The 26,070-nt window shown below is 32.9% G+C and overlaps 1 protein-coding gene across 2 annotated transcripts in view; it reads left to right on the top strand.

Annotated features, from left to right (window-relative positions):
• Bmp5 (bone morphogenetic protein 5) overlaps positions 1 to 26,070 on the top strand; it is a 122,232-nt gene that overhangs the window by 81,432 nt on the left and 14,730 nt on the right. For both annotated transcript variants that reach the window (XR_006847786.2, XM_046426714.2), the window contains exons 3-4: positions 1,586 to 1,734; positions 24,517 to 24,711. Coding sequence is in view for 1 of the 2 variants with exons in the window: in XM_046426714.2 (XP_046282670.1) it covers positions 1,586 to 1,734; positions 24,517 to 24,711 (344 nt within the window). In the remaining variant the exon portion in view is untranslated. The remainder of the gene's footprint in view (positions 1 to 1,585; positions 1,735 to 24,516; positions 24,712 to 26,070) is intronic.

The raw sequence follows: 26,070 nt of genomic DNA, 5'->3' as shown, positions 1-26,070 counted from the left end.
CTTTAAGGACAATCCTTCTTTTCTTGGATTATGTTTTTTTTGGTGGGTTTTCCAAGTTAGGAGAAAGAGGAAGAATTTGATTGACATTCTATGACGCTGTGACTATAATGGGTCCTTAAAATTCAAGTTTGAACTAAATGAATACTTTTATCACATTGTACTGTATGTTTGTCGTGTCTGCAGTATCTGAAACTGAGTCATTTGTCACATCTAACAAAGCAGCTGAAGGCTTCCTCTAGAAAACACTATTATTGAAATGGTATAGAGAGAGTAAAGTAGGTGTAGTTCAATATAGGATAGCCAGATGATTTAATTGATCCTATTACACTTATTTAACTTATCTAGACCAATGGGAGAATAGTATAAGTCAAATTAAAGAAACAAAGATGTCAGTTCTAAAATATTCAATGGGCGTGTTTTACTTTCATTTCTGTTAAAAATAGTTTTATTTTCAATTTTAGGGTTCTTTGCTAAGATAAATAATATATGTGATTTATTCAAAAATTGTTTTTTACATTTTGTAAGCCACTTTTGAAGTGACTTCTATGATGTAGATTGATAGCAAATGCAGTAGAATAGTACTGTACTTATGACATACCTCATTTTCTCTATATAAGTAAAATGCTTTTAAATAGATTCAGCATAGTATAAAAGGTCATAAAATGTATAATAGTACTATTTCTACTTTACCTTGAAGGAGTTTCAATTTCATTATGATTAACCTATTTGAGCTTTAATTTCATCTATATGAATGATTAAGTGAAATTTAATAAAGATAAAATGTCAGAAATAGTTAACATTTAGCTTAGAGGCTGCTGGTAGTAAGGAAACAATGAACAAAATAATCTGTTATATTTCAACAAGTATATACATTTGTGAATTTAATGATAAAATCAAATTTCATAAATGTTAACAACCACACCCTATGCAGACTATCCTGGAACAGGCGAGTTCCTTTTCATAGCCACAACTGTCCCTGGGGACTTACTCTTGCAGAGGATGTTATTTTCAGTCATTGTAGGTTGTGCCTCTCAACTCATGGGATTCATCACTTAATCCAACAGTGCCCTCTGTGACCCCTCTTGGCCTTCAGTATCCATATAACAATTATAATGAAAAATGGAAAATATTAGAAAACTATCCCTGAAACAGATGCTTGACTCATATCCTGCCTGTGCTCCATTCTTTTGAGAATCCATATTCATCCAACATGGAGCAGCTTCTTTCATTTCTGACTGTATTTATTTGATCCTTTGTTTTGAGTACTACTTACAGATGTTAGTTTGAGGGAATACTGATGACCAGGGACCAGATTAAGACCACTAAGTCAGTTTGGATAGGCCAGGAAGAAGCAGGAAAATGGAAATTACTTTCAGATATTACTAATCTGCATCAGGTTTGGATTAGGAGACCAGCAATAAAGGGTTATGTATCTTATTACTCATCACTTGAGTCACTTGTTCCCTTGTACTTTAATCAACTTCTGTTATTTTAAAGAGTGCTTTTGAAATGTTTTCACTTAAGGATAGGAAATGATGATCTTCATTCAAACCTTTAACTTATTTTTTGTTTCTTTTCTCCTTAGGGATGCAGATCTGTTCCTGTTAGACACAAGAAGGGTCCAGGCTTTAGATGTGGGTTGGCTTGTCTTTGATATCACTGTGACCAGCAATCATTGGGTGATTAATCCACAGAACAATTTGGGCTTACAGCTCTGTGCAGAAACAGGGGATGGTAAGCACTGAATTTCATTTTTTTTTTTTTGTGGGGATTCATTGAATACATTGAGAGTCACTGCTTTGTGTGGGATTTAACCAATATGTGTTTTACACTTATTTATAGAGTATAACACATTCCATATGATCATGCAGTATATTAATTAGTTAACTGATTTAGGTACTCGTTCATCCACTACACATTTCTTTGCAGGCTTTGAGGATGGGAGGTAAAGAAAAAGATTATACTGCTCCTGACCTCAAGGAATTTTCAGTCTGGTGTTCAGGACCTGGGTGAAAACAAGTAACTACTATAGAATAAGAATACCAAAAGACAACCATATACAAAATGCTATGGAGCTATGTTTTGATTGTGGTGGTAGTTGTACAACTATTTAATTTGTAAAAGTTTATAAGTCTGTACATCAAAGAAGAGTGAGAATTACTGTAGACAAATTTTATCTCAAAATGGGACTAAAAAGTGACAAATATCCAAAAAGTGCTAGAGAAACCAAGGAGATATCAGGGATATAAGGGAGGAGAGAAGATGAAATTCAAACAAGAGTCTCAAAAATTTCATAAAATAATATCAAATTAGGTCATAATACAGTCCCATGTTTGGTCAAAGAATTTGTTCCAGAATTGTTTGTGGGAGGGTCTGTAGGAAATCTTTTATTTAAAAAGCCACAGAAGAAATTCTAATTTTTATGCTCCCAATTTTTATTGAGTGCCTACTATTTGCCATGTGTTTGGTTGAATATTGGAGATACAATGGTGAACAAAGGCAGAGTTGCTCTAAGAGGTTTATAATCAAATGAGACATGGGATAGTAATCACACAGTAACCTTGGTGAACACATGCCACTATAAGCTGAGGAGTCCGGTGGACATGTGAACATCAATGAGAAGATCTGAATTACAATCTGAAAGATAAAGAATATGTGATTAGGGGAAGAAATTGGTAGGGGTGGGGACAAGCGTTTTGGAGAAATGGAACATAATTTGTAAAGACTATGTGAAGAAAGACTTTGGCACATTCAATTAGAAGGTCAGGGAAGCCAAGGCCAATATATTCAGAGCATTGTCAGCCTCTAATCACGCCAAACATTCCAAATTGAAATTTAGACTTCCAGTTCATTTGAAATCATATTTCTCAGGATAGGAGGATAGAGCATAATATCTTTAATGATGTGTTGACTTGATTAATGATTTTAAAACATTTAGAAATACACTATGAGGATATATGTGGTGCTCATGCCTCTACCTTACAAATGTTACCATCAGTCTTATGGAGGCTAATCTTTAAGAAGAGAATAAACCTTATTTAAGTTCACTGCCTTTAGCTTTCCTCAGAATCAAACAAGAGAATATTAGCCACAGAGCCTGTCTCATTCATTCCTCCTCTGTGTATTTCACTAAAAGCCTACTTAATAAGCTACAGAGTGAAGTACAAGTTGGGTCTGTTTGGGACAGGCTAAGACTCCATTGGTGGCATTTTTTCCACCTATAATAACTCACAGCCTGTGGATCATATCATAAACAGTGTTGTAACTCCAAGGATTGAACATATAGAATGAGGATGACAGAAACAAATTAAGTAGATCACAGGGTTAGTCTAGTGAAGATTTCATGAAACTCAAATTCTGATCTGGATAAAGAAAGTTCTTTCTCACTGAGAGTGTTAGGGACAAAGTTTCATACCTTTCCTCCACCCCAATCCAGACCTTGCTATAGATCTTAATTACAACACTGAACTTTTGAATTTTTATAAACAATTCAAGTATTTTGGATTATAGGTTATTTCCCTATTATGGTTTTGAGATTATTGTTAAGGATCCTCAGAGTTCAAGCATTATAAATGTAGGCTGAGAAAAGCACATGTTTAAATAATCTTCCAAGAATTCTTACAATGTTAAACTACTGTACATTTATGGTCAGAAATGTGACTGGGAAATCTGCACCGTGGGGGTAAGCCAATAGTTTCTTCCCTGGTATGTGGCCCAAACAAGAAAAATTAAATTAGTGGTATGTGCTTCTCCCAGTCTTTTCCTTGGGGATATGCTTGAAATGTCTAACTAAACAAATCAAGAAATCTATGAAATATGATCAGCCTGTTTCCTTTTGATTTCAACCCCCCTCGTCCCACATGAATTTTCTTAAATTTCGTTCTTTTGTTTTTTTTTTCACTCTTTTCTTATATTTCTTTTACAATTTGTATAACTTAACTTCTGTCTTTCTGTGAATTTTTCTTTTTTTTTCCTCTGAGAACTACTTTGTATTTTGAGTTTTCCTTTCTCTTATTTCTCTTTTATCTCATAGGTAATTTTACTTTAAGTACTATTATATTATTTCTCTATTTTTTGATCCTAAAATGAACTAACATTTAACTCTTCAAAGGTTTCCAAATTTTAGGATTTGTTTTGAGATATGGCCTTTTTGTTTTTCTAATATCGTCTAATTTGAAGTATATTAAAATAGTTGCATGTGCTAGGCTAGCTGGATTTTTGCTTTATGCAATCCTTAAAATAGATTTTAACCAGAAGTGGAGACTACATGGCCTTGGAAAAGCAAGTGACCTTCCTGGTACCTTAGTTTTATTAACTGCAATCTCATGGAGAATAACACATGACGTTTTTCTATAAATATGAAGAACCAGATGCTTCAGTGTGTTAGAGTGTCACTCATTACCACTGCTGGCATTCCTAGTGCGACATTGCTTCTAACTGAACTAACAGACCATCTTTTATTGGCAATAATTGTTTCTGAGTATGTTTATTTCTCAGCAAAAGAATTTAGAAATCAAAAGTATACTACTCAGGAAAGTCTGCTTTCAAATTCATTTGCTGGCTATTATTCATTTACCTGACATAAAATTACTGTCTATACATGTTAAAAGTTGAAATGTTCAAAGAGCATATACCTGGGACACAGATACATGTGTGTGTATTTAACTATAGAAAGAATAAAATGCCTTCCTGATAAAAAATATGCAATTAAGACACTGTGAAAGTCAGAATATAGATGATTAAGAGCAAATAGAACAAAGCCAAAAGAGCCTTGGTTGGGGTGGCTTTTAAGCTGCATCAGCTGGGTAGGCTGTTAAGTAGTAGAGATGAAGAAGAAATCACAGGGGTGGTAGGGAGAACAAGAGAGAATTCATTCCTGGATGAGGAAACAATGTGAGTAAATACATAGAATGGCAAATGCATGGCATATTCTAGAAAAAAGTTATAGTATAGAACTGGATAAAACAATACTTATGTATAAAATATGGTTGCAGATGCTATTAGGAAAGTGATCTAGGAACAATTCATGGGAGAAACATGGCATCTAAATTAAGTATACTGTATTCTTGTAACTTAGTTCCTAAGTCATAAAAGAACTAGGCTTGTTGCTTAAATAAATCACAGGAACACAATTATGATTACATAGTTGAATGAATATCCATTTCAGGAGGTCCTGGCATGTGTATCTCTCCTTCATGACTATATCCTTGATGCTTGGCATAGTGCAGGTTGTAAATGCTAAAAAGATGTCGTGGATGATCATTGAATGAGCTTGTTATTTAAGAAGTTCTTTTAGGCCATCTGCCAGTGAACATGTCTAAAGAAGATTTTTTGATGTTTATTTGGGGTGATTCTTAACCAAACCAATTTGATATAACACAGAAGCAAAATTTTGTAGAGCAAACCTGTATACTGCAATAGTTAAATAGTTTCGATTATAAGGTGAGAAAAGTCAGTGATGTATATTATTAAATTTAGTTTACCTTACCTCTGTAAAAAAAAATAGCAAAAAGGACTAAATATATCTTGGAAATCAAAAGGCTGTTGAAATCAAAAGTAGCACTATGATTCCTCAGAGCGCCTGTGCAAAATATGGCAGTTTGTGGAATACTCTTGTTAGAAATTTGTTAAATGAACTGCAGTAGATTTGGCAAGAGAGTGTAAGGGTATTTTATTGATTTTTTTTTTTTTTTGCTAAACAGATAATTATCTGAGCTCCATATGTTTGTTTCAGCAAAATAAAACAAACACATGAGCAAGCAAATTAAAAAAAAAAAAAGCATAGTTGCTTCTTAGTGGCAAAATCTAGAGATTCCAGACAAATTGTTTTATACAATTGTGCAAAATCATTTTCCAAGTTCTCAAGCACTCTTTTTGTCGTTAATAGATCTCTATGATAAAATAGGTACTATTTTTATTTTTAATAGCAAATGAGTAAGCTTAGATCTATATATTATAGTCCATTGTAAGATTTTCAGTTCTCTAAATTGGAAAGACACATTAATCATCTTACTTATTAGTTCTTTATAAACATTTCTAATAAATTTATGGTGATGATTTTTTCCCTAGATGTATACACATGGTTTATTATACATATAGCAATTTCATTTAGCTTTTAAGACTTGGATTTTCCCCTAAAAACTATAATTTTCCATTGTTTGATGCTTTATATAGTTTTAACTTTCCAAGTAAATTAATTCTTTTTTCAATCATGGGTTTATAGAATAATTTAAAGAAGGAAAAACAAAGATAGTATTTTTGGGTTCATTATAATGTCTTTTAAAAACCCCTATGTTTTCAAACATTTTAGGGCTGGCAGTACTCAGAATGAATTTTTCCAATGACTTTTTTCTTTTTTACTCAATCCTGCTTATATGTCAAAGAAAATTCAGTCCGTATGTTTCTGATTCATTTGTATTCAAGTCATCAAAGTGTTGTTTTGTCAGAATATTGTTTAATGTTCAAGAAACAGTGTGATGTCCTTTTTAAAATAAGACTCTAAAGGCCATTTTTCTTTGACAAAGCCACAGTCTAATATCAAGGTAAAATTTTGGGTTTAAATTCAGAGATTTCAATTTTCACTGAATTTTGTACCAATATCAAGAAAAAGATTTCAGAAAAGAGAGGTATTAAACTGTCAAATTAAATCCCATTATAATTGGTGCTTAACGGTAAAATGAATTTATAAGTATTGCTTATAGATAACTTAGAATTTAAAGTTTTAATAGTTAATTTAAATGAGAAGGATAAATAGAATCTATAAATATTCTGGATATATAAGTCACAAGAAGAAATCATTAGGAAAATAGATTAAAATACCAATGTTGATGCACATTAATATTTTAATAAATATTAAAATAAAATGAATATGATAACAATTACCCCACCAAGAAGTGTGAGGTTGTGTTGGCAGTAGTATCTGGCATGTGGAAGTGCAAGAATTCAGGTCTGTACACTAAAATGAACTACAGATTACACAGTGACTTTTCACTCACCATAGATCTGGGAGGTTCTCCTTTCAATTAGGAGAAGGTCTTTTATTCAGGCAGTTGAACAGATTATTTAAAGAGGGTTTGAATAAATTTACAAGTCAAACTCTGTGTGTGTGAGAGAGGGTTCTTCACCTAATTTTTTTAACTTAATAAATCCTGGAATATATTCTTTTTAGATGGAAGTTTCTGGATAAATACATAGGGGAAGGATAAAATTGATACATGATCTAAATTTGAGTTGGCAGCACAGTGTATAAGTTGTTTTGTTCTTAGGTTCATTTTCAATAACTTTGATAAGCTTACTGATAAGAAACTTTTAAATATGTTCCAATCTAAGACACAAAGCCAAGAGATATTAACACAAAGAGACATGTATCATGTTTAATGGAACTTTGTATTGGTTGGCTATTCATAGGTAACATAGAATATTAAATTATTATTACTTAATGTGGTAGTAAGCCTCAATTATTTTATTTTTAGAAAAATAGCAGTTATTTTGGGGGTAATTAATTGCACCAAATGGAAATAGGACAGATTTTTGTGTCTCAATATGGTTATGTATACAAAGCTAATTTATGATAGGCTGATCTACATTAACATCAGAAAAAATTTTCAATTTAAAGATGCCACTGTATAGATTAGTATTTGACTCAATAACCTATTAATCAGCCTCAGACATTACAAGGACTTCTTACATAAAAAGTAGAATTACAGGCAGGACTTTAATGCTCATGGAACACATGGTTCAAGAAATAGTGATATTCTTTGCTAAAGACTAGGAACTAAAGATTCCTAATAATACATGTTATACTGATATTTATAGCAAACTATATAAAATCACTACTGTATATAAATAATATTTCCCATAAAAGAATGAGAAAACAAAGAGATTTCTTGAATTGGTTGGAAGAACATTAAGACAGACCTTATGGGGAGGGTTCATGGGGGCAGGAAAGATGGTGGAATGAGATGGACATCATTAACCCAGGTACATATATGATTGCATATATGGTGTGATGCTACATTGTGTACAACTAGAGAAATGAAAAGTTGTGCTGCAGTTGTGTACAATGAATCAAACTGCATTCTGCTGTCAAATATACCTAATTAAAATAAATTAATTAATAAAAAATAGAAGAGAGGTTGGTAAGGAAACACTGAATTTTTCTCTTAGTTAAAATCAACCATTATGCCAAGATTACACTCATTTCTAAGAGTCAAAATACAATTAACTAATTATATTTTACCAGGTACTATATTCTAGACAAACTAAAAAGAAGTTGCTACACTAAGTATTTCAGAGCTTTATTCATATTGAGAATAACCATTTCTATCATCAAACAGCATCATACATCAACAACAAACACTGTAAGTACTAAAAAAAATTCAAGAAAACAAACCACTGTAGGGGTCTCCTGCTCAGATTATAAACTGCACTGGTCTGCATGTATTTCCCACAGATGTAAAGAAGTTAAGTGTTTACGTGTGTATGAATGTCACAATGAAAGCAGCAATATGAATAATCAATCTGCACCAATAAAAATAATAACAAGGTACATTTACAGCTTTATTCTGCTTCTAGGTTCACAATAGTTTTTTCTATTTCATTTGCCATAGTCTCAACAATTTAGTTCCCTTTTATTTTCTCAAAGTTATTGTAAAAAAATCCAAAACATCTTCAGTCATCAGAAAAATTAAGTGTAAATGAAGATATTAAATTTTATAACCCATATTTTTTCCAACTTCTATACTCTTTAACCTGTGATTATTCTTCATTCATTCCAGAAATTGATAACTGTTATGGCTATGTTAATAAGGTATTATGGTTGGATATAAAGTGTCCCTCAAAGACTCATGTGTTGAAACATTGGTCCCCAATTCAGTAATATTCAGAGGTTGGGATTTTGGGAAGTAATAGCATCATGAGGGCTCTGACCTCATCAGTAAATTAATCTATTGAGGGATTCATACTTTGATGGTATTACTTGGATGTGGTAGAATCTGGAGGAGGTGAGGCTTAGTTGGAGGAAGTGGGTCACTAGAGGTGTGCCCTGGAAAGGTTTACCTTGACTCAGACTTCTTCATTACTCTCTGGTTCCTGGCTGCCCTGAGGTAAGCAGCTTTTCTTCACCATACCCTTCTGCCATGATGTCCTAGTTGACCACAGGTCCAGAAATAGTAGAGCCAGCTGACCGTGGACTGAAACCTCTGAAAACCAAAAGCCAGCATAAATCAACTCTCTGTTAATTAGGTTTTGTTTCATGTATTTTTTGTCATAGCAATGGAAATCTAACACATGGCATGGGATTAGTTGTTTTCTATAACCTTGATTTTTAAAAATTTATATTGTTTCTTACTATATGAGGAGTAATTTAACATACTAATAAAATTTGGGTTAAAAGTTTCTATACCCTATAATATTTCCTAAATATGCCCTGTTAAAATCACATTTTTCCAAAATTTCTTAGTATCTTTTGAATAACAGCATATTCCTAGTTAGAAAAACAGTCTAACATCTAATGTTTGCATGTGATTATAGAGTATACAAATGAGTATGTTGCTAATTTGTTCCTTTTACCTTTATTAGGGTGGGATATAGCTCAGTTGGTAGAGTGTTTGCCTCACATGAACAAGTCCCTGGGCCCAATCCCAGCACCAAAAAAAATAAAAATAAAATAAAATATAAGAATAAGTGTGTTTGTGTGAGAGATAAAGAGATTTTAATATGTACTTAATAAGTGTGGGATGTATTCTTTTCAAATATAAGTTTATGATTAAGTAAGTTTGTCGTATTATCCTTACTGTCCTTAAGACAGCCATTTTTACCTCAGGGAAAAAAATCTCAAAAGTAAGCATCTGTTGTTAAAAGACTATCTGTGTCAAGGATCAGTTGATCTATGTGGCTGGTTGATCTGAATATCAGCTGACAGAGCTAATAAGTAGCAGAAGAAATTCAAAGATCAAGGGTGATATTTTTCTTTTTCTCCTGCTGTTTTGACTACAGTTTCTCATTATTATTTATCTAAGTTCACAAAGTTAAATTATGTCCACTTATCACAGGATCTTTTAAACATCTTAAGATTTGATAATATTCCTCTCCTTTTTCTGAATGTTATCTTATAAAGCAATTAAGTCATTTTTGTTTATAAAACCATATGGCTCCCTGTGTGCTGAATTTATGGTGATGACAATTAGATTTAAATACATGAGAATCTCTATATCCAGGAGACAACAAGTTTTACATATCTTTCTAGATGTTCTGAAAGGAAAAACACACACACTCCCATGATTTGTTCTAGATAAATATTATAAATAAGTAGTCCTTTATGCTTTATGTATTCTTTCAAGTTAAGGATAAGCAGAGCTTCAGTCTTAAATAAATATTTAATAATAAATTAGGAAGATAGTTGAAAATAGTTATCTTCAAATACTTCAAGAAATTAAATTAAAAAGTTGGACTCTCTCCGTAGTCCAGAAGTCCTATAAATGTGTAAAAAGGGCAGATTTAGAGCCCAATGCAAGAAAAAAGTGCCTGAGAAATGAAAGTTAATGGTCATGGAATTGTTTGTTCTGTGAGGGAGTGAACTACATGAGACTGGAAGAATTAATCATTTAGCTGATTAGGGATGATAGCAAGAAATAATTTCTCAGGTAATTTCAAAGGTTGCTTAGAATGTTGCTGAACTACATAATGTAAGCCAATTAAAACCTATAAGCACATAATTACACTTTAAGCATCATACATATGTAAATAATATATGCAGAGATAGTACTTAAATAGAAATGAATCATTTTTTTTAAAAAGCTGGTATTAAATAGTTATATTCAAAACAAAACTCAAGGTATTGATTTTCATGTGTAAAATATGTGACAAGGAAACTGGCAAAAGGAAGCAAGAAAGATTAGACATTTTTCTTTATGTGTGTAAAAGGGAAATATCCAGGCATATACACATTCTCAAGTATTCATGTGAGAGATCAAATATAAATTCTTAATTGAAAGTCTGTATTTGTTGAGGTTATCAGAAAACTCCTCTTCATTGCATTTAGGCTTATATTTTCTTCTACTTTTAACTGTGACAGTAATGTACTTAGAATCACAACAAAATATAAAACTCAAACTAAATTTTTCCAGAACACATCAATTTTCTTTGCATACTTTAATTTTATTTCATTTTTTTGCTGGACTGGGGAGTAACCCAAGACCTCCTACATGGTAGGCAAACCTCTACTACTGAGTGACACTTGAATGCCCAGAGCATTTTAGAGTGACTTCTGTTTCTATCATATTTCTATAGAATTTCATAATCATTAAAACAGAAATTAATCTTTAAGAATGTATTAGATTCTGAAAATCATTTTCTGTATGAGCCAAGCCTTGGAGAGATAGTTCAGAGATGGCTAAAGGAAACAAGTGCATTTGTCATTTTTAAAAAAATATTAATTTTTTAAGTTGTAGGTGGACACACAATATCTTTTTTTAAATTTTTATTGTTGGTTGTTCAAAACATTACATAGTTCTTGATATATCATATTTCACACTTTGATTCAAGTGGGTTATGAACTCCCATTTTTACCCCGTATACAGATTGCACACACAATATCTTTATTTCATTTTTACGTAGGGCTGAATATAGAACCCAGTGCCTCACACATGATCTGCGAGCGCTCTGGTCATTTTAATGTGAATATTAACAAAAGTAGACATTGAAAATAATTCTTGTACATTTTTAAAATGTTACTAGATTGTAAAAATTACTAGATTTCTACTGAAAATTACCAGATTTCTACTGAAAATAAAGATGACATAAATTTCCCTTGGGGATTAAAATCAGTATTTGTTAATTTGTCAAACCCAAGTAGGCTGTGACCCATGGGTTTTCTAACTGGGGTAACATCTTAAAACACATTATGAATATAAATCTTTCCTGTTTGCTTAGTTTTTTTGCCCTTTGCCCACTGCTTAAAATTTTCAAAATCATCAATGTGTCTTTTTTTATGGCTAGAGTAAATAAATGCAATTATTGGAACACTGATAAATTTCTACTCTATTCAACCAAAGAATTCATATTTTTTATTAATCATGATTTTCATAAACTGTACTTCATGTGTTTTCAAACATATCAACATTTATTTTCTGTCTATACAAATCTGCTTTATATATTCTTATTTTGGCAATATTTTTACTAATAGCAACTGTTCTTCCATGCTATTATTTCACCTTTTTAAATTCTATATTGTCAATTCAGGTTTTGCCTCCTAAGGACATCTTTAATTCATTTTTAATAAGTATTTTAAACCATGAATTTGCTGCGATGGTCAATTAAAATCATGTTAATTATATTAGTGGAAACTAACATTTTCTGACAGCTTACTAAATGCCAGGCATTTTGCTAAATTCTTTGAAAGGAATGTCTACTTTTTCTTCTCTATTATTATCTCATTTTGTACATGAAGAAGCAGTCTTAGAAAGCATAAAAATCTTTTGCCCATAAATCTAAAATGGACTGGTTTTCAGAGCCTGTCTTTTATATACTAACTCTTGATTAATCTTGTACAAATTCCAAGCTAAAAAAAATGTACTTTTATAATTTCCTGATAAAATGATGTTATTAAAAATGATTATTATAGGACAAAATTGAATCTTATTTTGGATCTTTTGGGAATTACCTTTGAGTTTCTTTACTTTCTGCCTGAAGTTTAATTGTGATCTGACCCACACAAAACAACAGCATTTCTACCTAATTTTTTTTCCTAAATCTAACTACTTCAATTTTTCTTTTAGTCTCTTACATAATCATAGTTAATTTGATAAATTCATAAATTGGAAAGAGGAAAATGTAACTTTTGTTAGTCATTTACTTCAACATCTAATTAAATTTAGCTAAATTTAATTTATTTTAATTTGATAATGATCTTCCCCCTTCTTTTCTGTCTTATGCTGCTTAGTAAAGTGTTCAGACTTCCTTCCCTAATTTTCTCTATTTTTCCCTGGCTCATACTCCCTACCATGGAATCTTTATATGTACTCCTTTCCCCCTACCTCCTCTTTAAAAGACTTTATTTATTTATTTTTCAGTATACAGCAGTTTTAGGTTCAGAGCAAAATAGAGAGGAAGGTTGTGAGACATCCCATGTGTCCTCTTCCCCCATACATTCATAGCCTCCCCCACTGTCTACATGCCCCACAACATGGTACATTTGTTACAGTTTATGAGCCTACATGGACACAGCAATAGTGCTCAAACTTTGTATTTGGGTTAACTCAGTGTTGTACTTATGCTGAGTATTTTTTATGCCCTAAAAATGTTATATGTTCTATTTTATGCCTCCTTCCCCACCCTGGCAACCACTGATCTTTTTACTCTAAAGTTTTGCCTTTTTCAGGATATTATATAGTTGGTTTTGTTCGGTATGTAGCCTTTTCAGATTGGCTTATTTTATTTAGGAATACACATTTATGTTTCCTCCATGCTGGGAGGTGAATGAAGCAGGAGGATCATAAATTTGAGGGGAGCCTGGACAACTTAGCAAGACCCTGTCCCGAAATAAAATTTTTTAAATGGGCTGGGAATGAACTTCAGTAGTTTAGTGTTTTCCCTACTCATCTCTTTTTTTACTGAATATTATTCTACTGTCTGTATGTATCAAAGTTTATTTATCCATTCACTACTGAAGGTCACTTTGGTGGCTTCTATGTTTGGGTAATTACTAATAAACCTGCTAGGAATATTCATATGATGATTTTAGTGTACATACACTTTTTCCTACTTACCAAGGTTTGTAGGATCCCATAATAAAAATATGTTTAGTTTTATAAGAAACCACCAAACTTTCTTTCAAAGTGGTTGTGCCATTATGAATTCCCATGTTGACCAGTGAGTCCTATTGCTCCATATCTTCACTAGCACTGGTATGAGTGTTCTGGATTTAGGCCCTTCTGATAGGTGTGCATTTCCCTGAAGAAACATGATGTGGAGCATCATTTTCTAGGCTAATGTGCCATCTGTATATGTTCTTTGATGTGGTTCCTATTAAGATCCTTGGCCCATTTGTTTTTAACTGGGTAGTTGTACTTGAGTTTCAAGAGTGTTTTGTGTATTTTATCAGATATGTCTTTGGCAAGTATTTTCTCCTTCATTCTGGCTTGTCTTTTCCTTCTCTTGACAGAAGAGATTTTTAATCTTAATGAAGTCCAGCTTTTCAATTTTTTCCCCCATGGGTCATGCCTTCAGTAACCCCCTTCTCTACCTTTTCTTAAAATGTCATCTGATGCTTAAGCTTGTAGTTTAAAACAGGTACAGCAGACTCACACTGAGACTAGTCAATTATTCAGTTTCTAAAACTTATTTACTTTTACACAAAATTTCAGCATAAAATCCATCCTTTCTCTCAACCTACTATCCCATCTCCAAGTATCAAAGCTGATAATCAGCATTATCTCAGCCATAAAGAGTCCTTGTGCTACTTGGATTATATTTTGGGGAGCAACACATTGGATGAACTTTTCCACCCAAAATTTAGAAGAAATATTCTGTCATTTAAACCTATTTTTATTTGTCAGTGTGTTTTGCTTTTCTAAAAACCTCATATTTTGAACAAAATGGTTTGAATGTAATTTTGTTCAAAATATGAGGTTTTTAGAATTTGATTTAGTTGAAAATGTAGAATAATTATCCTGATTTTAAAAAATTATGTATATTTTTAATATCTGTTTTTATATTTTTCTTCAATCAGTACTCTGAAGTGGACCTTATGCATAGTTCAGTTTAGTCCTGTATAATGATTCATAGGGAGGCAATATTTTTTCCTTAATAAATAAGTGTGTTTATAAAATATATTCAGTAATAAACTAAAAGATTCAAATATGTTATTTTATCATGTCCACTATATATACAACATTATAAAATTAGGTTTTAAAAGTGATTGCTTTTGTTTGAATAGTATATTTATATTTGAATGAGAGCTGCATGGTGAACATAATTGCTTATCCAAAGGTTAGCATCACAACTCCAGAACATACTTGAAAAGGGGTTTTTAAGATCAGTGATCTAAAGTAAGCAGTGACAAACAGGAGTTAGTTGTGGTTCATTATCTGGTGAAAGATGTATTTTACCATTTTTAAATATTTCTCTTAATGGAAAGAGATATGAAAGTATTTAGCTACATCTGTATTTCTGTTTTTGATTTTCCCTAATTCAGAACAGTAACCATGGAGCACCAATCTTGCCAAACAAATGCCAATGTCAGGAACATATTCCAGGTTTTGTTGCTTTATTCCTATTCTAGACTCTTAACTATGGCTAAACTAATGATCTGAGGAGTAAATATTTTTCATGGTAATATCAAGTTGCGGCCATGAAAAATGAGAAATAGTACTTATTATCATCATGCACTTCAGTTAACTCTGTCTTTTCTATTCTTTCCACTTAAGTTTAACTTCTTGCTGATACTGATTTCTCAAAGATATATTGCAAAAATAACAGTAGAGCTGAGTGGGAAGAGAAAACCTTTCACCAGGAGAAGGGAGGAGCTGTAACTGTGGTTCTGTGCTGCCAAGAGTTGAACTTTGGCACTCTAGGAAAACCCAACAGATATAAACAAACAAACAAACATAAAACTAACAACCAGAGCCATAGTATGTATTGTGAATTGTGATCCCAATTTGGAATTAGAGGAAGCATACTATGATAGAGTGATTATATATCCCAGCTTCTTAAAAATGCATACTAGTTTCTCTGTACTGTGATAAGTTTGTTTCTTTTTTTCTTGGTACTGGGGATCAAGTTCAAGGTTTTCTGCAAGCAAGGGAAGCACTCTGCTACTGAATTATATTTTCTTTTTTAAATTAAAAAAAATTTAACGTGATATATATGACAACAGAATGCATTACAATTCATATTACACATATAGAGCACAATTTTTCATATCTCTGGTTGTACACATAGTAGAGTCACATCCTTTGTGTCTTCATACATGTACTTAGGGTAATGATGACATCACATTCCACTGATTTCCTTCCCCTACCCTTCCACTCCCTCCCCCTTTTCCCCTTTGCCCTAGAGTTCATATACAATGGAATATTATTCAGCATTAAAAGAGAATAAAATCATGGCATTTTCAGGGAAATGGATGGAGCTGGAGAATATAATGCTAAGTGAAATTAGCCAATCCCAAAAACCTAAATGCCAAATGATTTCTCTGATTTAAGGATGCTGATTCATACTATGTTGAGCTACATTTTCAATCCTTCCATTTTTATACTCTAGACAGGGTCTAGGGTCTCTGTAAGTTGTCCAATCTAGTCTCAAACTTGTGAACCTTTTGCCTCAGTCTCCCAAGCATCTGGGATTCTAGGAAGGCACCTCTGTGCCCAACACAAATTTCAGCTTGAATGATAGAAACTAGGGAAACCACCAGCTTTCTCACAGCTGCCAAGGAGTATTGAATCCTTATATTCCTACTTCTTAGGAAAGACTGAGAACTTAATGAAACAGGCAACTATCACAATACTAAGTAAAAAAAAAAAAATATATATATATATATATATATATATATATATATATATATATATATATCATGTGACACTGACAAGCATGAGATGGATGGTTTTCCTCAATTCTTCTTAAGGTGGAAAGCTTTTATACAGAGACCCAAGATGAAAGCATCAGCCCTAACCAATTACTAACACTGTAATCTGAGGGGAGAGCACACTACTTTAGGAATAACAGGGCTGGTAAATCTGGCCCTTCGTTAGATTGATTGATTAATTAATTAATTTGGAACTGGGGATTGATTCCAGGGGCACTTAATCACTAAGACTCATCCGTAGCCCTTTTTATTTTTTATTTTGAGACAGGGTCTTACTAAGTTGTTTATGTCTTCACTAAGTTTCAGAGCCTTGCTTTGAACTTGCAATCCTCCTGCCTCAGCCTCCTCAGTTGCTGGGATTAGAGACGTAAGCCACTGTGCCCAGCCTTTGAACATTATTTTATCATTTTTAAAGATGTGACTGTCATCTTATTGTGAAAAGTAAATAAGATGATGTATGTAAGTCAACAGGTAAAACATCTGTCTTCAATAGTTTGTAGCTATTTCTTCTGTTTTGATTTCAGAAGTATTCAATTTGTAAACCTCTCAATTCCCAACTTCCTGATTCATTTGAAAGACATGCTTCTTATTACTCTTAGGTATGATTTATATTTATGTGTGGAGGTATTCTTTATAGGATTTTTCTCTGAGGTGACACAACTAATAGAAAAATGAAAATTGTAGTTATGCTATGAGGTCAGATGTTGCAGCTGAACTGAGTTGAGCAAAGGATAAAAACTCCTGGAAACCAGCTATCATTTTGCAAGCAAATGGTTCAGAAGGATGCTTTTTCTCTGGGTGCCACCATGAAATCATGGTGTTATGCCTGGTCGCTAATGCAGGGTAAGCCAGATTGCGTTTTTGACATAATTAGAGACATGAGAAAACAATGAGGAAAAGATCCATTTCTTTTTACCTGGAAGAATGCTTTGTGATCATACCATTCTATGTGAAGGAAAGAATTAAGCCCTAAATGTCTTAACTCCACATTTTTGGAAGTAAAAGTAGATACTTACTATGGCATATTATATTAGGTATTTCAGTATTAGTTCTCCACTGTGTATTTTAGAAAATACCTTTACTTTTTTTCACTCTTCTCTTCACTATGTATTAAAATAGTTTATTTTCCCTCCATTTTGGTAGTATAAAAGTAGCTTGTAATCATTTTACAGATTCATTTATCAAATAAAAGTGAGATCAAATATTTAATGAACTATGATTTGCCATATTATATAAAGCTTTTGAATAATATATCAAATTAACTGATAAAAAAGAACTCTTAATATTATATTATAACACATTATATTTTTAAGACTTTTGGTTGATTTCTGCTAAAACTTTGCTTCTCAATAATTTTATTTAAATCTTCCATGCTATTAAAAGAAAGAATTCTCTGTGTACACTTTTTTTTAATTTAAAAAAAGCCATATAATAACTGGAAAATAAACTAAAAATAATTCACTCTTCCCATGGTTTTGTGAAAAGAATGTTTCTCCTTTCTTAAAATAAATGAGGGCTAGACAACCAACTGCTAACCAATCTTTTGGGGGCATGTGAGAAATGATGTCGGTAAAGCTCATAGGGCCTCTGGGGAAAGGTGCTATATAAAGACTAGAGCTATTAAAAAATCAGGGCTTTTGTGGAGGTAAACCACAATTCTTAGTATGAGATTCATATTTCAGCCAGCAGAAAATATTGGGGCCCAGGATAAACCATCTGTTGGGCTTGTCATGCCTGAGCTAGCGAGCCCCTCATTTGAGACCCAAGTCCATGGAAGGAGACTTACCATTATTCATCACCTCATCTCTGCCCTTCATGCAGTCAAAGATTTTAACATTTTGGGCAACTTCCACAATCGTGAACAAACCTTGATCCTGCTCCTTTATGACTCTCCGTCTCTTGGTCCCCAGGCTCTCCTTCCTGGAGTGTCATGGGCTTCAGTTCCCAAAGGTTTGTGTGTGTTTTTCTTGTCATGCCTTTAGTCATCCTGCCTGTGTTTGTGACCAAATATCCCCATTCCTTTTCTAATCCCCACCATGTTCTCAAACTGTAGGGTATTACAGACTCTCTGTACAATTTTTAGAAACAATGTCAACTCTTTTAAAAAGCTCTTCCCCTTTAAACTTCTCCACTCCTTGTGTACCCCAGTCAGAGAGGAAAATGAATTTCTTCTGCTGCTATAAGTTACCAGGATCCTTACCACGTTACTCATCCTCAGAAAACTCACAGTTCACATCCCTGTGTCAGGGTATGTTCCCCAGTGCCCTCCTTGGATTTTATGTCTCCAGTGTGTCTGTTTTCCTTTCCTTCACCAGCAAAAAATCATATGCTTGTTTACATATATTATTCATTTTTCCTTGTCTTATTTTTATAAATTTTAATATTAAAATAATTATAAATATACTTGATGTAAAACCAAGTGGTTATGTTTAAATTACTCTTATAAATGCCAGTATACAGATGAGAATGGAAAATTCTAACAAAGCATTGCATAAGAAGCTTTGTTTGCTAAAAAGAACTCAAGAATGACTGTGAAGAATCACTTAAAAATCTTACCTTGCACTTCACAGTTCAAAGAAATATTTTTCAAATACCCCTTAACAGTGAGTTTCCATTACCACTGAAACAGTTTTAAATCACAGCTTTTCCTTGTTTTTGTTTAAGTTTATAAGGCCATGTAAACCATTTTAAAATTTGAGCAGAAATGTTAAATTACATTTGTGGTATTTCATATCTGTGGCTTATATGTGGAAATGGGTCTATGTTTTTAATACAAAACTGAAAAATATGCAAAATTTTCATCAAAGTATAACAAAGTTGAAATTATAACTAGATTACAATATGCTTAATTTAAGGCTACACTGAATTAAAGTATATATGGAATTTAAGTAGACAAAATTCTATCTTCCCTACATTTCTTAAAATTTCATGTAAACATGATTTAGTCTATATGCTGGGTAGCAAGTTCTGGACGTTTTAAATCATCCCTTTCCAAAAAGAGTAAAATTTCAGTATAATTTAGAGTAACAGAATCTGTAATTGAAAAGTATCAGAACCAAAGTTAACCACAGGTTGAAAATAAGTGAAGATCAAGTAGATATGTGAATGAGAAACAATGAACTGGTTTGTCTTCCATGAAGTAGTCTATAAAGGATGCTGGAAGTCTTTCTCTGAAAGTCTTTCTCTGAATGAATGAAAGATAATTTGTCATCAGTTTCATCACAGGTGTTTTGGGTTAAACAGTCATTGCTGTGGGTTTATAGGAGAAAAACAAAAGTTGGATTCTTGCTAACATCTCCGAATGATATCAACGTTTAGACTCTGATAAATCCTCAAATGAGCATTTTTCAAACTGTGTATCCTACAAGGAAACTAAATGCTCATATTTGGAACCACTTATCCTTATAACATCAACATATGTCTAAAGAACTGTTTTATGTCAGAATCTCCTTTAGTAACCGTGTTTTAAAAGAAATAAACAATTTGAATGCCACATTTTGCAAAATGAATGGTCTGAAATACAAAACCAGTGAGTTTGGGATGGATCTTTGGTTCACCAGCTGACCTCCATTAATATAAATTTGAAATAATCTCAGTTGGGTTCTTATGAAAGGGATATCCTGGGACTTTACTCAAATCTATACTCTGTCCCAGTACTCAGATAAAGTCCTAAGGGTCAGAGTGTTAGAACTGGAAGTCGGCAAAATTTAGTAGCCTCACAAACTTTAGTCTTAATTCCTGTAAGCATTTCTTTAGAAGATACCAACCCAACCCTACCTTTATTCATATTTATCAACAAAACAAAAAATAAAAAAAACAAAACAAAAAACTTTCTTTTACCTTGCTATCTTTACAATAAGCTTGAGGTGAAAACAAAATGGCCAAGGTACAAATAGTTCTATAAAACCTTTCCATAAGCAAAAATTATTGGACATCTCAATACCAAACTCTGGACTCCTATAAATTTTTCATTACTCCTTGTACTTCATCATCCAAGCATTCCATAATCCATAAACTCGGGATAACGAGATACAAACTGCCATCAGTGAGATCAGTGGAAGACTGGCACATTCTTCAAAGAATCTGTTCTATATCCTCTTCATCATCTCCTCTCCTTTTCCACTTGTGTGGGAGAACACAAGTGCATCTCTGCTTGAACAATTCCCAGGAAACATGTTCTTCACTTCCTGTTATCACTCCTGATGTTTACCAGATCGCAGCCTTACCCCAATCCTGGTGTACATCATAAACACATGTGTATTCCATAGGGATTTTTTTCTTTCTCTGAGAGCATATTCCAAAGGGAGTTTTCATCCCATGACTGGGCATCTCTTGCTCTAGTGCAATTGCCAGGGTGCCTGAAGAATGTCATTGCTGTCTGATTACTATTCTGATCAATTACCTTCTCTTTTCTGGAGTCTATGCTGATGCCACACGGGAGCAGATGCGTGATTTCGAGCTTGTTCCATTGCTGCCATCCTCTCCCATTGCGAAACTGCTCAGAAGCTGTTTGTCTAATGTAGGGAGAATATTTTTCTACTACTGTGTCACATTCTGTTAATCAAGTGCCAAAGTAGTGCTACCTTGTCCTCCCACTATGTTACAGAGACTTTGGATTAAAGAGTTCATTAGATTTTCTTTGAATCTCTTTCCTTTAAAAATTAGAAATTCAACCATTGGAGCTATGCCAGAAGTAACTGAATTTATAGGCTCAAAAATCACTACTTCCTTTTGCTCCCTGAGATATTGTTATTGTTTGAATCTATGCTTTCGGGGTTCACCTTTCCCTTAGGTTGACTTTTTGCCCATGAAGTAGCTCCTCTTCATTCAAATACATGTCTGTTAAATTAAAACTACCAATGTTCTCGCTATATCTAAACATGGCTGAAACCACGGTGACTAAACTTGAAATCTAGCTGGTTTGGTTACCATACTTTTATTTTAATGCTCATCTTATAAATGGTCTATCTTACTTTTGGTTGTGTTGTCAATGTCTCCATCTGTCTAAACTAGAAACCAATCAAAAATAAGGGTCAGCTCTGAAAAGCATATCCATGGTGGTACACAGACCATGTATAGTTTTCCTTAATCAAAATGCTTTAGGTAGTCATCTTTAATTATGTATTTGTAATATCTTAAAACATACTATATATTTAATAACAAAATTGAAAATGTTCAAATAAACTTTTATAAAGTATTCACTATTTTAATATATGCAATATAGACTGGATTCCTGTCAGTATTTTAAACAAAATTAATTGTTCAGCCACTCAAAAAGCTTTAGTTAATATAATCAGTGTAGGTATACTATGTCTTAAGAAGTAGGCTAAATAGTTAATGCTTCTGTGTGTAGTTCAAGACCAAGGGTAACTGAGCAAGCACTAACTTATGGAATCTTAATAGTCACCTCATTGCTGGAGTAAAAAGGAAACCAAGAGGAAACTTAATAATATTAAAAGTTATTTTAAAGGGAGTTCACATTGATTTGAAGGGTACTTTGCTTCACATACAATATCTACCTTTGTAAAACCTAAGAAACCCATATTTGTAGCATACATCTTTATAGTTTTCAGAACATAAATTTTAGAGTAGTATTATTTCTCCATAGATAAAAATTAAAAGATTGAAAGTCTTTGGAGTAAAAATAAAAGAAACCCTCTTGCAAACCAAAGGAAACTTGGAACTTTGAGTTAAGTGCATATTTAACTTTAAAAGGGTCAGTGTGTGTAGTAATGAATGGAAAACTGATTTTATTATATTCCATTTGTGAACATCTAGCAGCAACCTATTTTAGCATTAGAAAGATCATATATTAAAAATGATTTCTGTAGTCATCAATGTATACAAGTAAAAATTTAGTTCCTGTTAAATTAACACTTCATTAAAACATCAAAATAAAAGCTTTGACAAATACTTTTTTATGTCATACTCCAAGACAGAAAAAAGTTAGAAAATTTGAAGAACAGATTGCCAGTTATTCTATTCTGTAACAGTTAAGTTTCTCAGTTCTTTTTTTTTCTTTCTTTCTTTCTTTCTTTTCTTTTCTGAGCTCTCTGTCATTGGAAACATCTTAAACCAATTTCAAGTGCTACACCTGAATAAACATGTTGTAAAAGTGTTTATGTATTGAAGTGGGTCAGTTCAAGGTATGGTATTTGGCTGGAACTTCTAATTTCTCTTTTTACAGCAAAAGGGCTGCCAGAAGGAGGAAGTCTGAGCTGAATTAATACATTTGTTACAGTGGAAGTAGAATGGAAACTACTCTGACCACAAATCAAACTGCCTCTTTCATTTATGCCAGTGATAGAGTTTTTCTAAGAAATGTAGACTCTGGCATAGAGCCACTGTAAGTTTGCATTTAAAAGAGAAATCTATATGCTTATTTGTTCAAGGTTTACTGCTTTGATTATTTGTAAGTCCTTTTTCTAGTAGGACTGAATGTAGTGGCATTTGTGAGGCAGATGACCATTTTAATACTTGTATGCATTAGATAATTTTCCCCAGTATGTTGTAGTACAGTTGTTGAGGACACCTATGCTGCCTGGATTGGGGCAGACTCTCTTTTAAAAATCAATATCTCCACATTTAAAGGACCTCTGTGTCCTTCCCAACAGCTGCATAGTCTCACATGACACAATCTCATATTCTGACAGTAGAAGCTCTCTGCACAATACAAGTATACACAAAAGTGTTTATGCTGCCAAAATAAATTTTGTTAAGAGCAAGGGTTTATTTGCTAAAATGCCATTGATGCTGTTTCAGGACTTGTTTTCTTTTTCTTTCTTCTAAGGTGGGTCAGGTCTTATAATGGACGGAGACTGCTCCACAGACTTTACAGAATAAATATTTTAAGAAAACATGCACATTTCTCAGGGGGAAAGCCGGAGTCAATCATGCACATATTTCAAACCACATTATAAATTATTCTTACAGGATTGGTAGTGTCCATATCTAAGTAGTAACTTTGTATAAGTTTTGAGTAATTCTCAACTAAATTTACAACTTAAGGTTAAATAATTCATCCTCTTTGAGTGACTTTTAGGGAACCAGATATCAGTCAATGGTTTTCTTTGTATACATAGATATTATATATAAGTTGATATAGTACTTCTATAATTTTTACATAGACTATATTTAATTTTTAGTGACAATTATTTTAAATTAGAAAAGGCTAACAAAAGTGAATTATAAAAATTCACCTGAACATTTTTCTCTTTCCTGAGAGTCTCCAGACTTGGTTTGCTTCTTTTGAAACTTCTTCAATAAACATTATTCAGGTATGTCAAACTCAGGAGAGGAATTCTAAAATTTCCTAGTTTACTTCAAGATACTTCATAATGAGGATGAAGTGCAACTTAAAAGCAAACCTCCAACCCTGGAAGGGTCTTCCAGAATGACCTGTGAAGAGCTTTAAGTAGAGCACAGAGTTCTCAAGTTTGCTAAAGCCCTGGGCAGAGGCGAAGGCGGAAAGGCTCTCAGCGTTAATTACTACCTGAAAGGCTGAAATTAGCTGGAGAAAGTAGAAACACCTTCTAGGCATTCAGTTTTTACCACTTAGAGGAAAATTATGAGGTCTTTAGTGTGGAAGAGTCTGCAGATGAGATTTATGGAATTTTTATTCAATGTGGACATTTCCAGGCTGATGGGTAGTCAAACCTTTCTAGGAGTGTCCCTGACTTTGAGGTCTGAGAAGGTGTCAATGAGTGAATGTGGCCCAAGGGTGTTCTGTGGTGAAAGAATGATCACAATAAAAAATTAAGCATGAATGTTTGTCTGTAATAGTAACCCCATGAATGATAAGAAACTTGGCCTATAAAGAAAAAAAAATTCTGATACTGCTTTAAAACTTTTGCCTTTTTCAAAGTACCTTCAGAATTGATTCACATCAGGTAAATTTTATCTCATAAAATAATTACTTGTGCGTTGTATTCTAGGACGCAGTATCAATGTGAAATCTGCTGGTCTTGTGGGAAGACATGGGCCTCAATCAAAACAACCATTCATGGTGGCCTTCTTCAAGGCCAGTGAGGTACTTCTTCGATCAGTGAGAGCGGCCAACAAACGGAAAAATCAAAACCGCAATAAATCCAGCTCTCATCAGGACTCCTCCAGGATGTCCAGTGCTGGAGGTAAGATAAAACTAGAGCAGCAGTTGTGCATAGAGAGTTATGGGGTCATATGTTGCAAATCAAGTAGCCACAATAAATTTATCCTATGTATAGACCTTCATTTGGTATATTAAATCTTCCAGTGATGTTTCTAGCATCCCTAGAATGTTTTGTCAGTGAATCACTCAGTAATTCATTTCAAAATAAGTAGGACTTGTCTTCATATGTTGAAAGATTCAGTTCAAATTAAAATCAAACTGACATTAATTAAATTATGAAATGGCTAGATCAACAAAGTCAAGCCCAAACTAAATGACATAACTTGCTTCATTTAACCTCCCCAGGGCCTCTAAATATGGATGATCAACCAGGAAAATCAGCATAAATTCTTCTGTTTAGTACTATTTTCTAAATTCTTACTCTTTAGTACTTAAATAGGGATCATGCAACTCATTTCTTATCTGAATATAGGAACAGGATAGATTATATGATAATTAACATAATATTTATATTTCCATAAATTATTTGGAGGACTGTTATTTGGTGTATGACTGCATATATATATATATACATAAAATGTTTTGGCAAAATATTGATGTTCAACTGATATCAGTGTACTAGGAGTTTAATCTGTTATTTAATAGAAGAGGAGATAAAATTACAAGTGATCAGAACGCATCTAACTACCAGAATCTAAAGTGACGAAATCAGGCTAATTTTACCAAGAAGAACTTTAGTGAGTCCAGGCTACAAACAAGTTTGAATAACTTGTTCTTAGATGAAAATGATGGCTATTTTATTCCAAGAAATTATTTTTATCTATAAAAATATGTTTGAACAGTGATTCACCTAGAACAAAGTATTGGTTCATTTATACAATATGTATTCATTTTTGTTAATATCCCCTGAATCATGCCAGGGACAATGGGTGAGCTGGTACCCAAATAGACATCATCCCTTCATGTGGTATTTCTGCAAATTACAATTGTAATTTGAAATTGCCTTTGACATTGTTCCCCAAATATTCATTTTCCCAGGTTTCTTGAAAATGAAAAAATCATCCAGCAGCTATTTATTACTCACATTTATTATGTATGAGTGTTTAGATAAGAAATAGATTGTAAAAACTTTATTTTTTGTTTTTATTTTTCTGCATCTGAAATTCTCCACAAAAATACTAAATGAAATTCAGTGAAGATTTCCCAAAGTGTGAGCACCAGGAGAATCATGTTATAATGAAGTCCCTTTCATGTCCAGCAACAGAGGCAGGAGGGAAGAATTATGCATAGAAGAATTATACATTATACTGAATTAAATACTACATAAAAATGATGTTTTAAAATAATTTTCCACCAAAGACATTTAACCCCTCTTTCATTT

Source organism: Marmota monax, unplaced genomic scaffold (genome assembly GCF_021218885.2).
Source record: "Marmota monax isolate L192 unplaced genomic scaffold, Marmota_monax_Labrador192_F-V1.1 WCK01_AAM20220418_F8-fsc00247, whole genome shotgun sequence".
Taxonomy (NCBI): domain Eukaryota; kingdom Metazoa; phylum Chordata; class Mammalia; order Rodentia; family Sciuridae; genus Marmota; species Marmota monax.
This window is presented reverse-complemented; position numbering and strand designations above follow the sequence as displayed.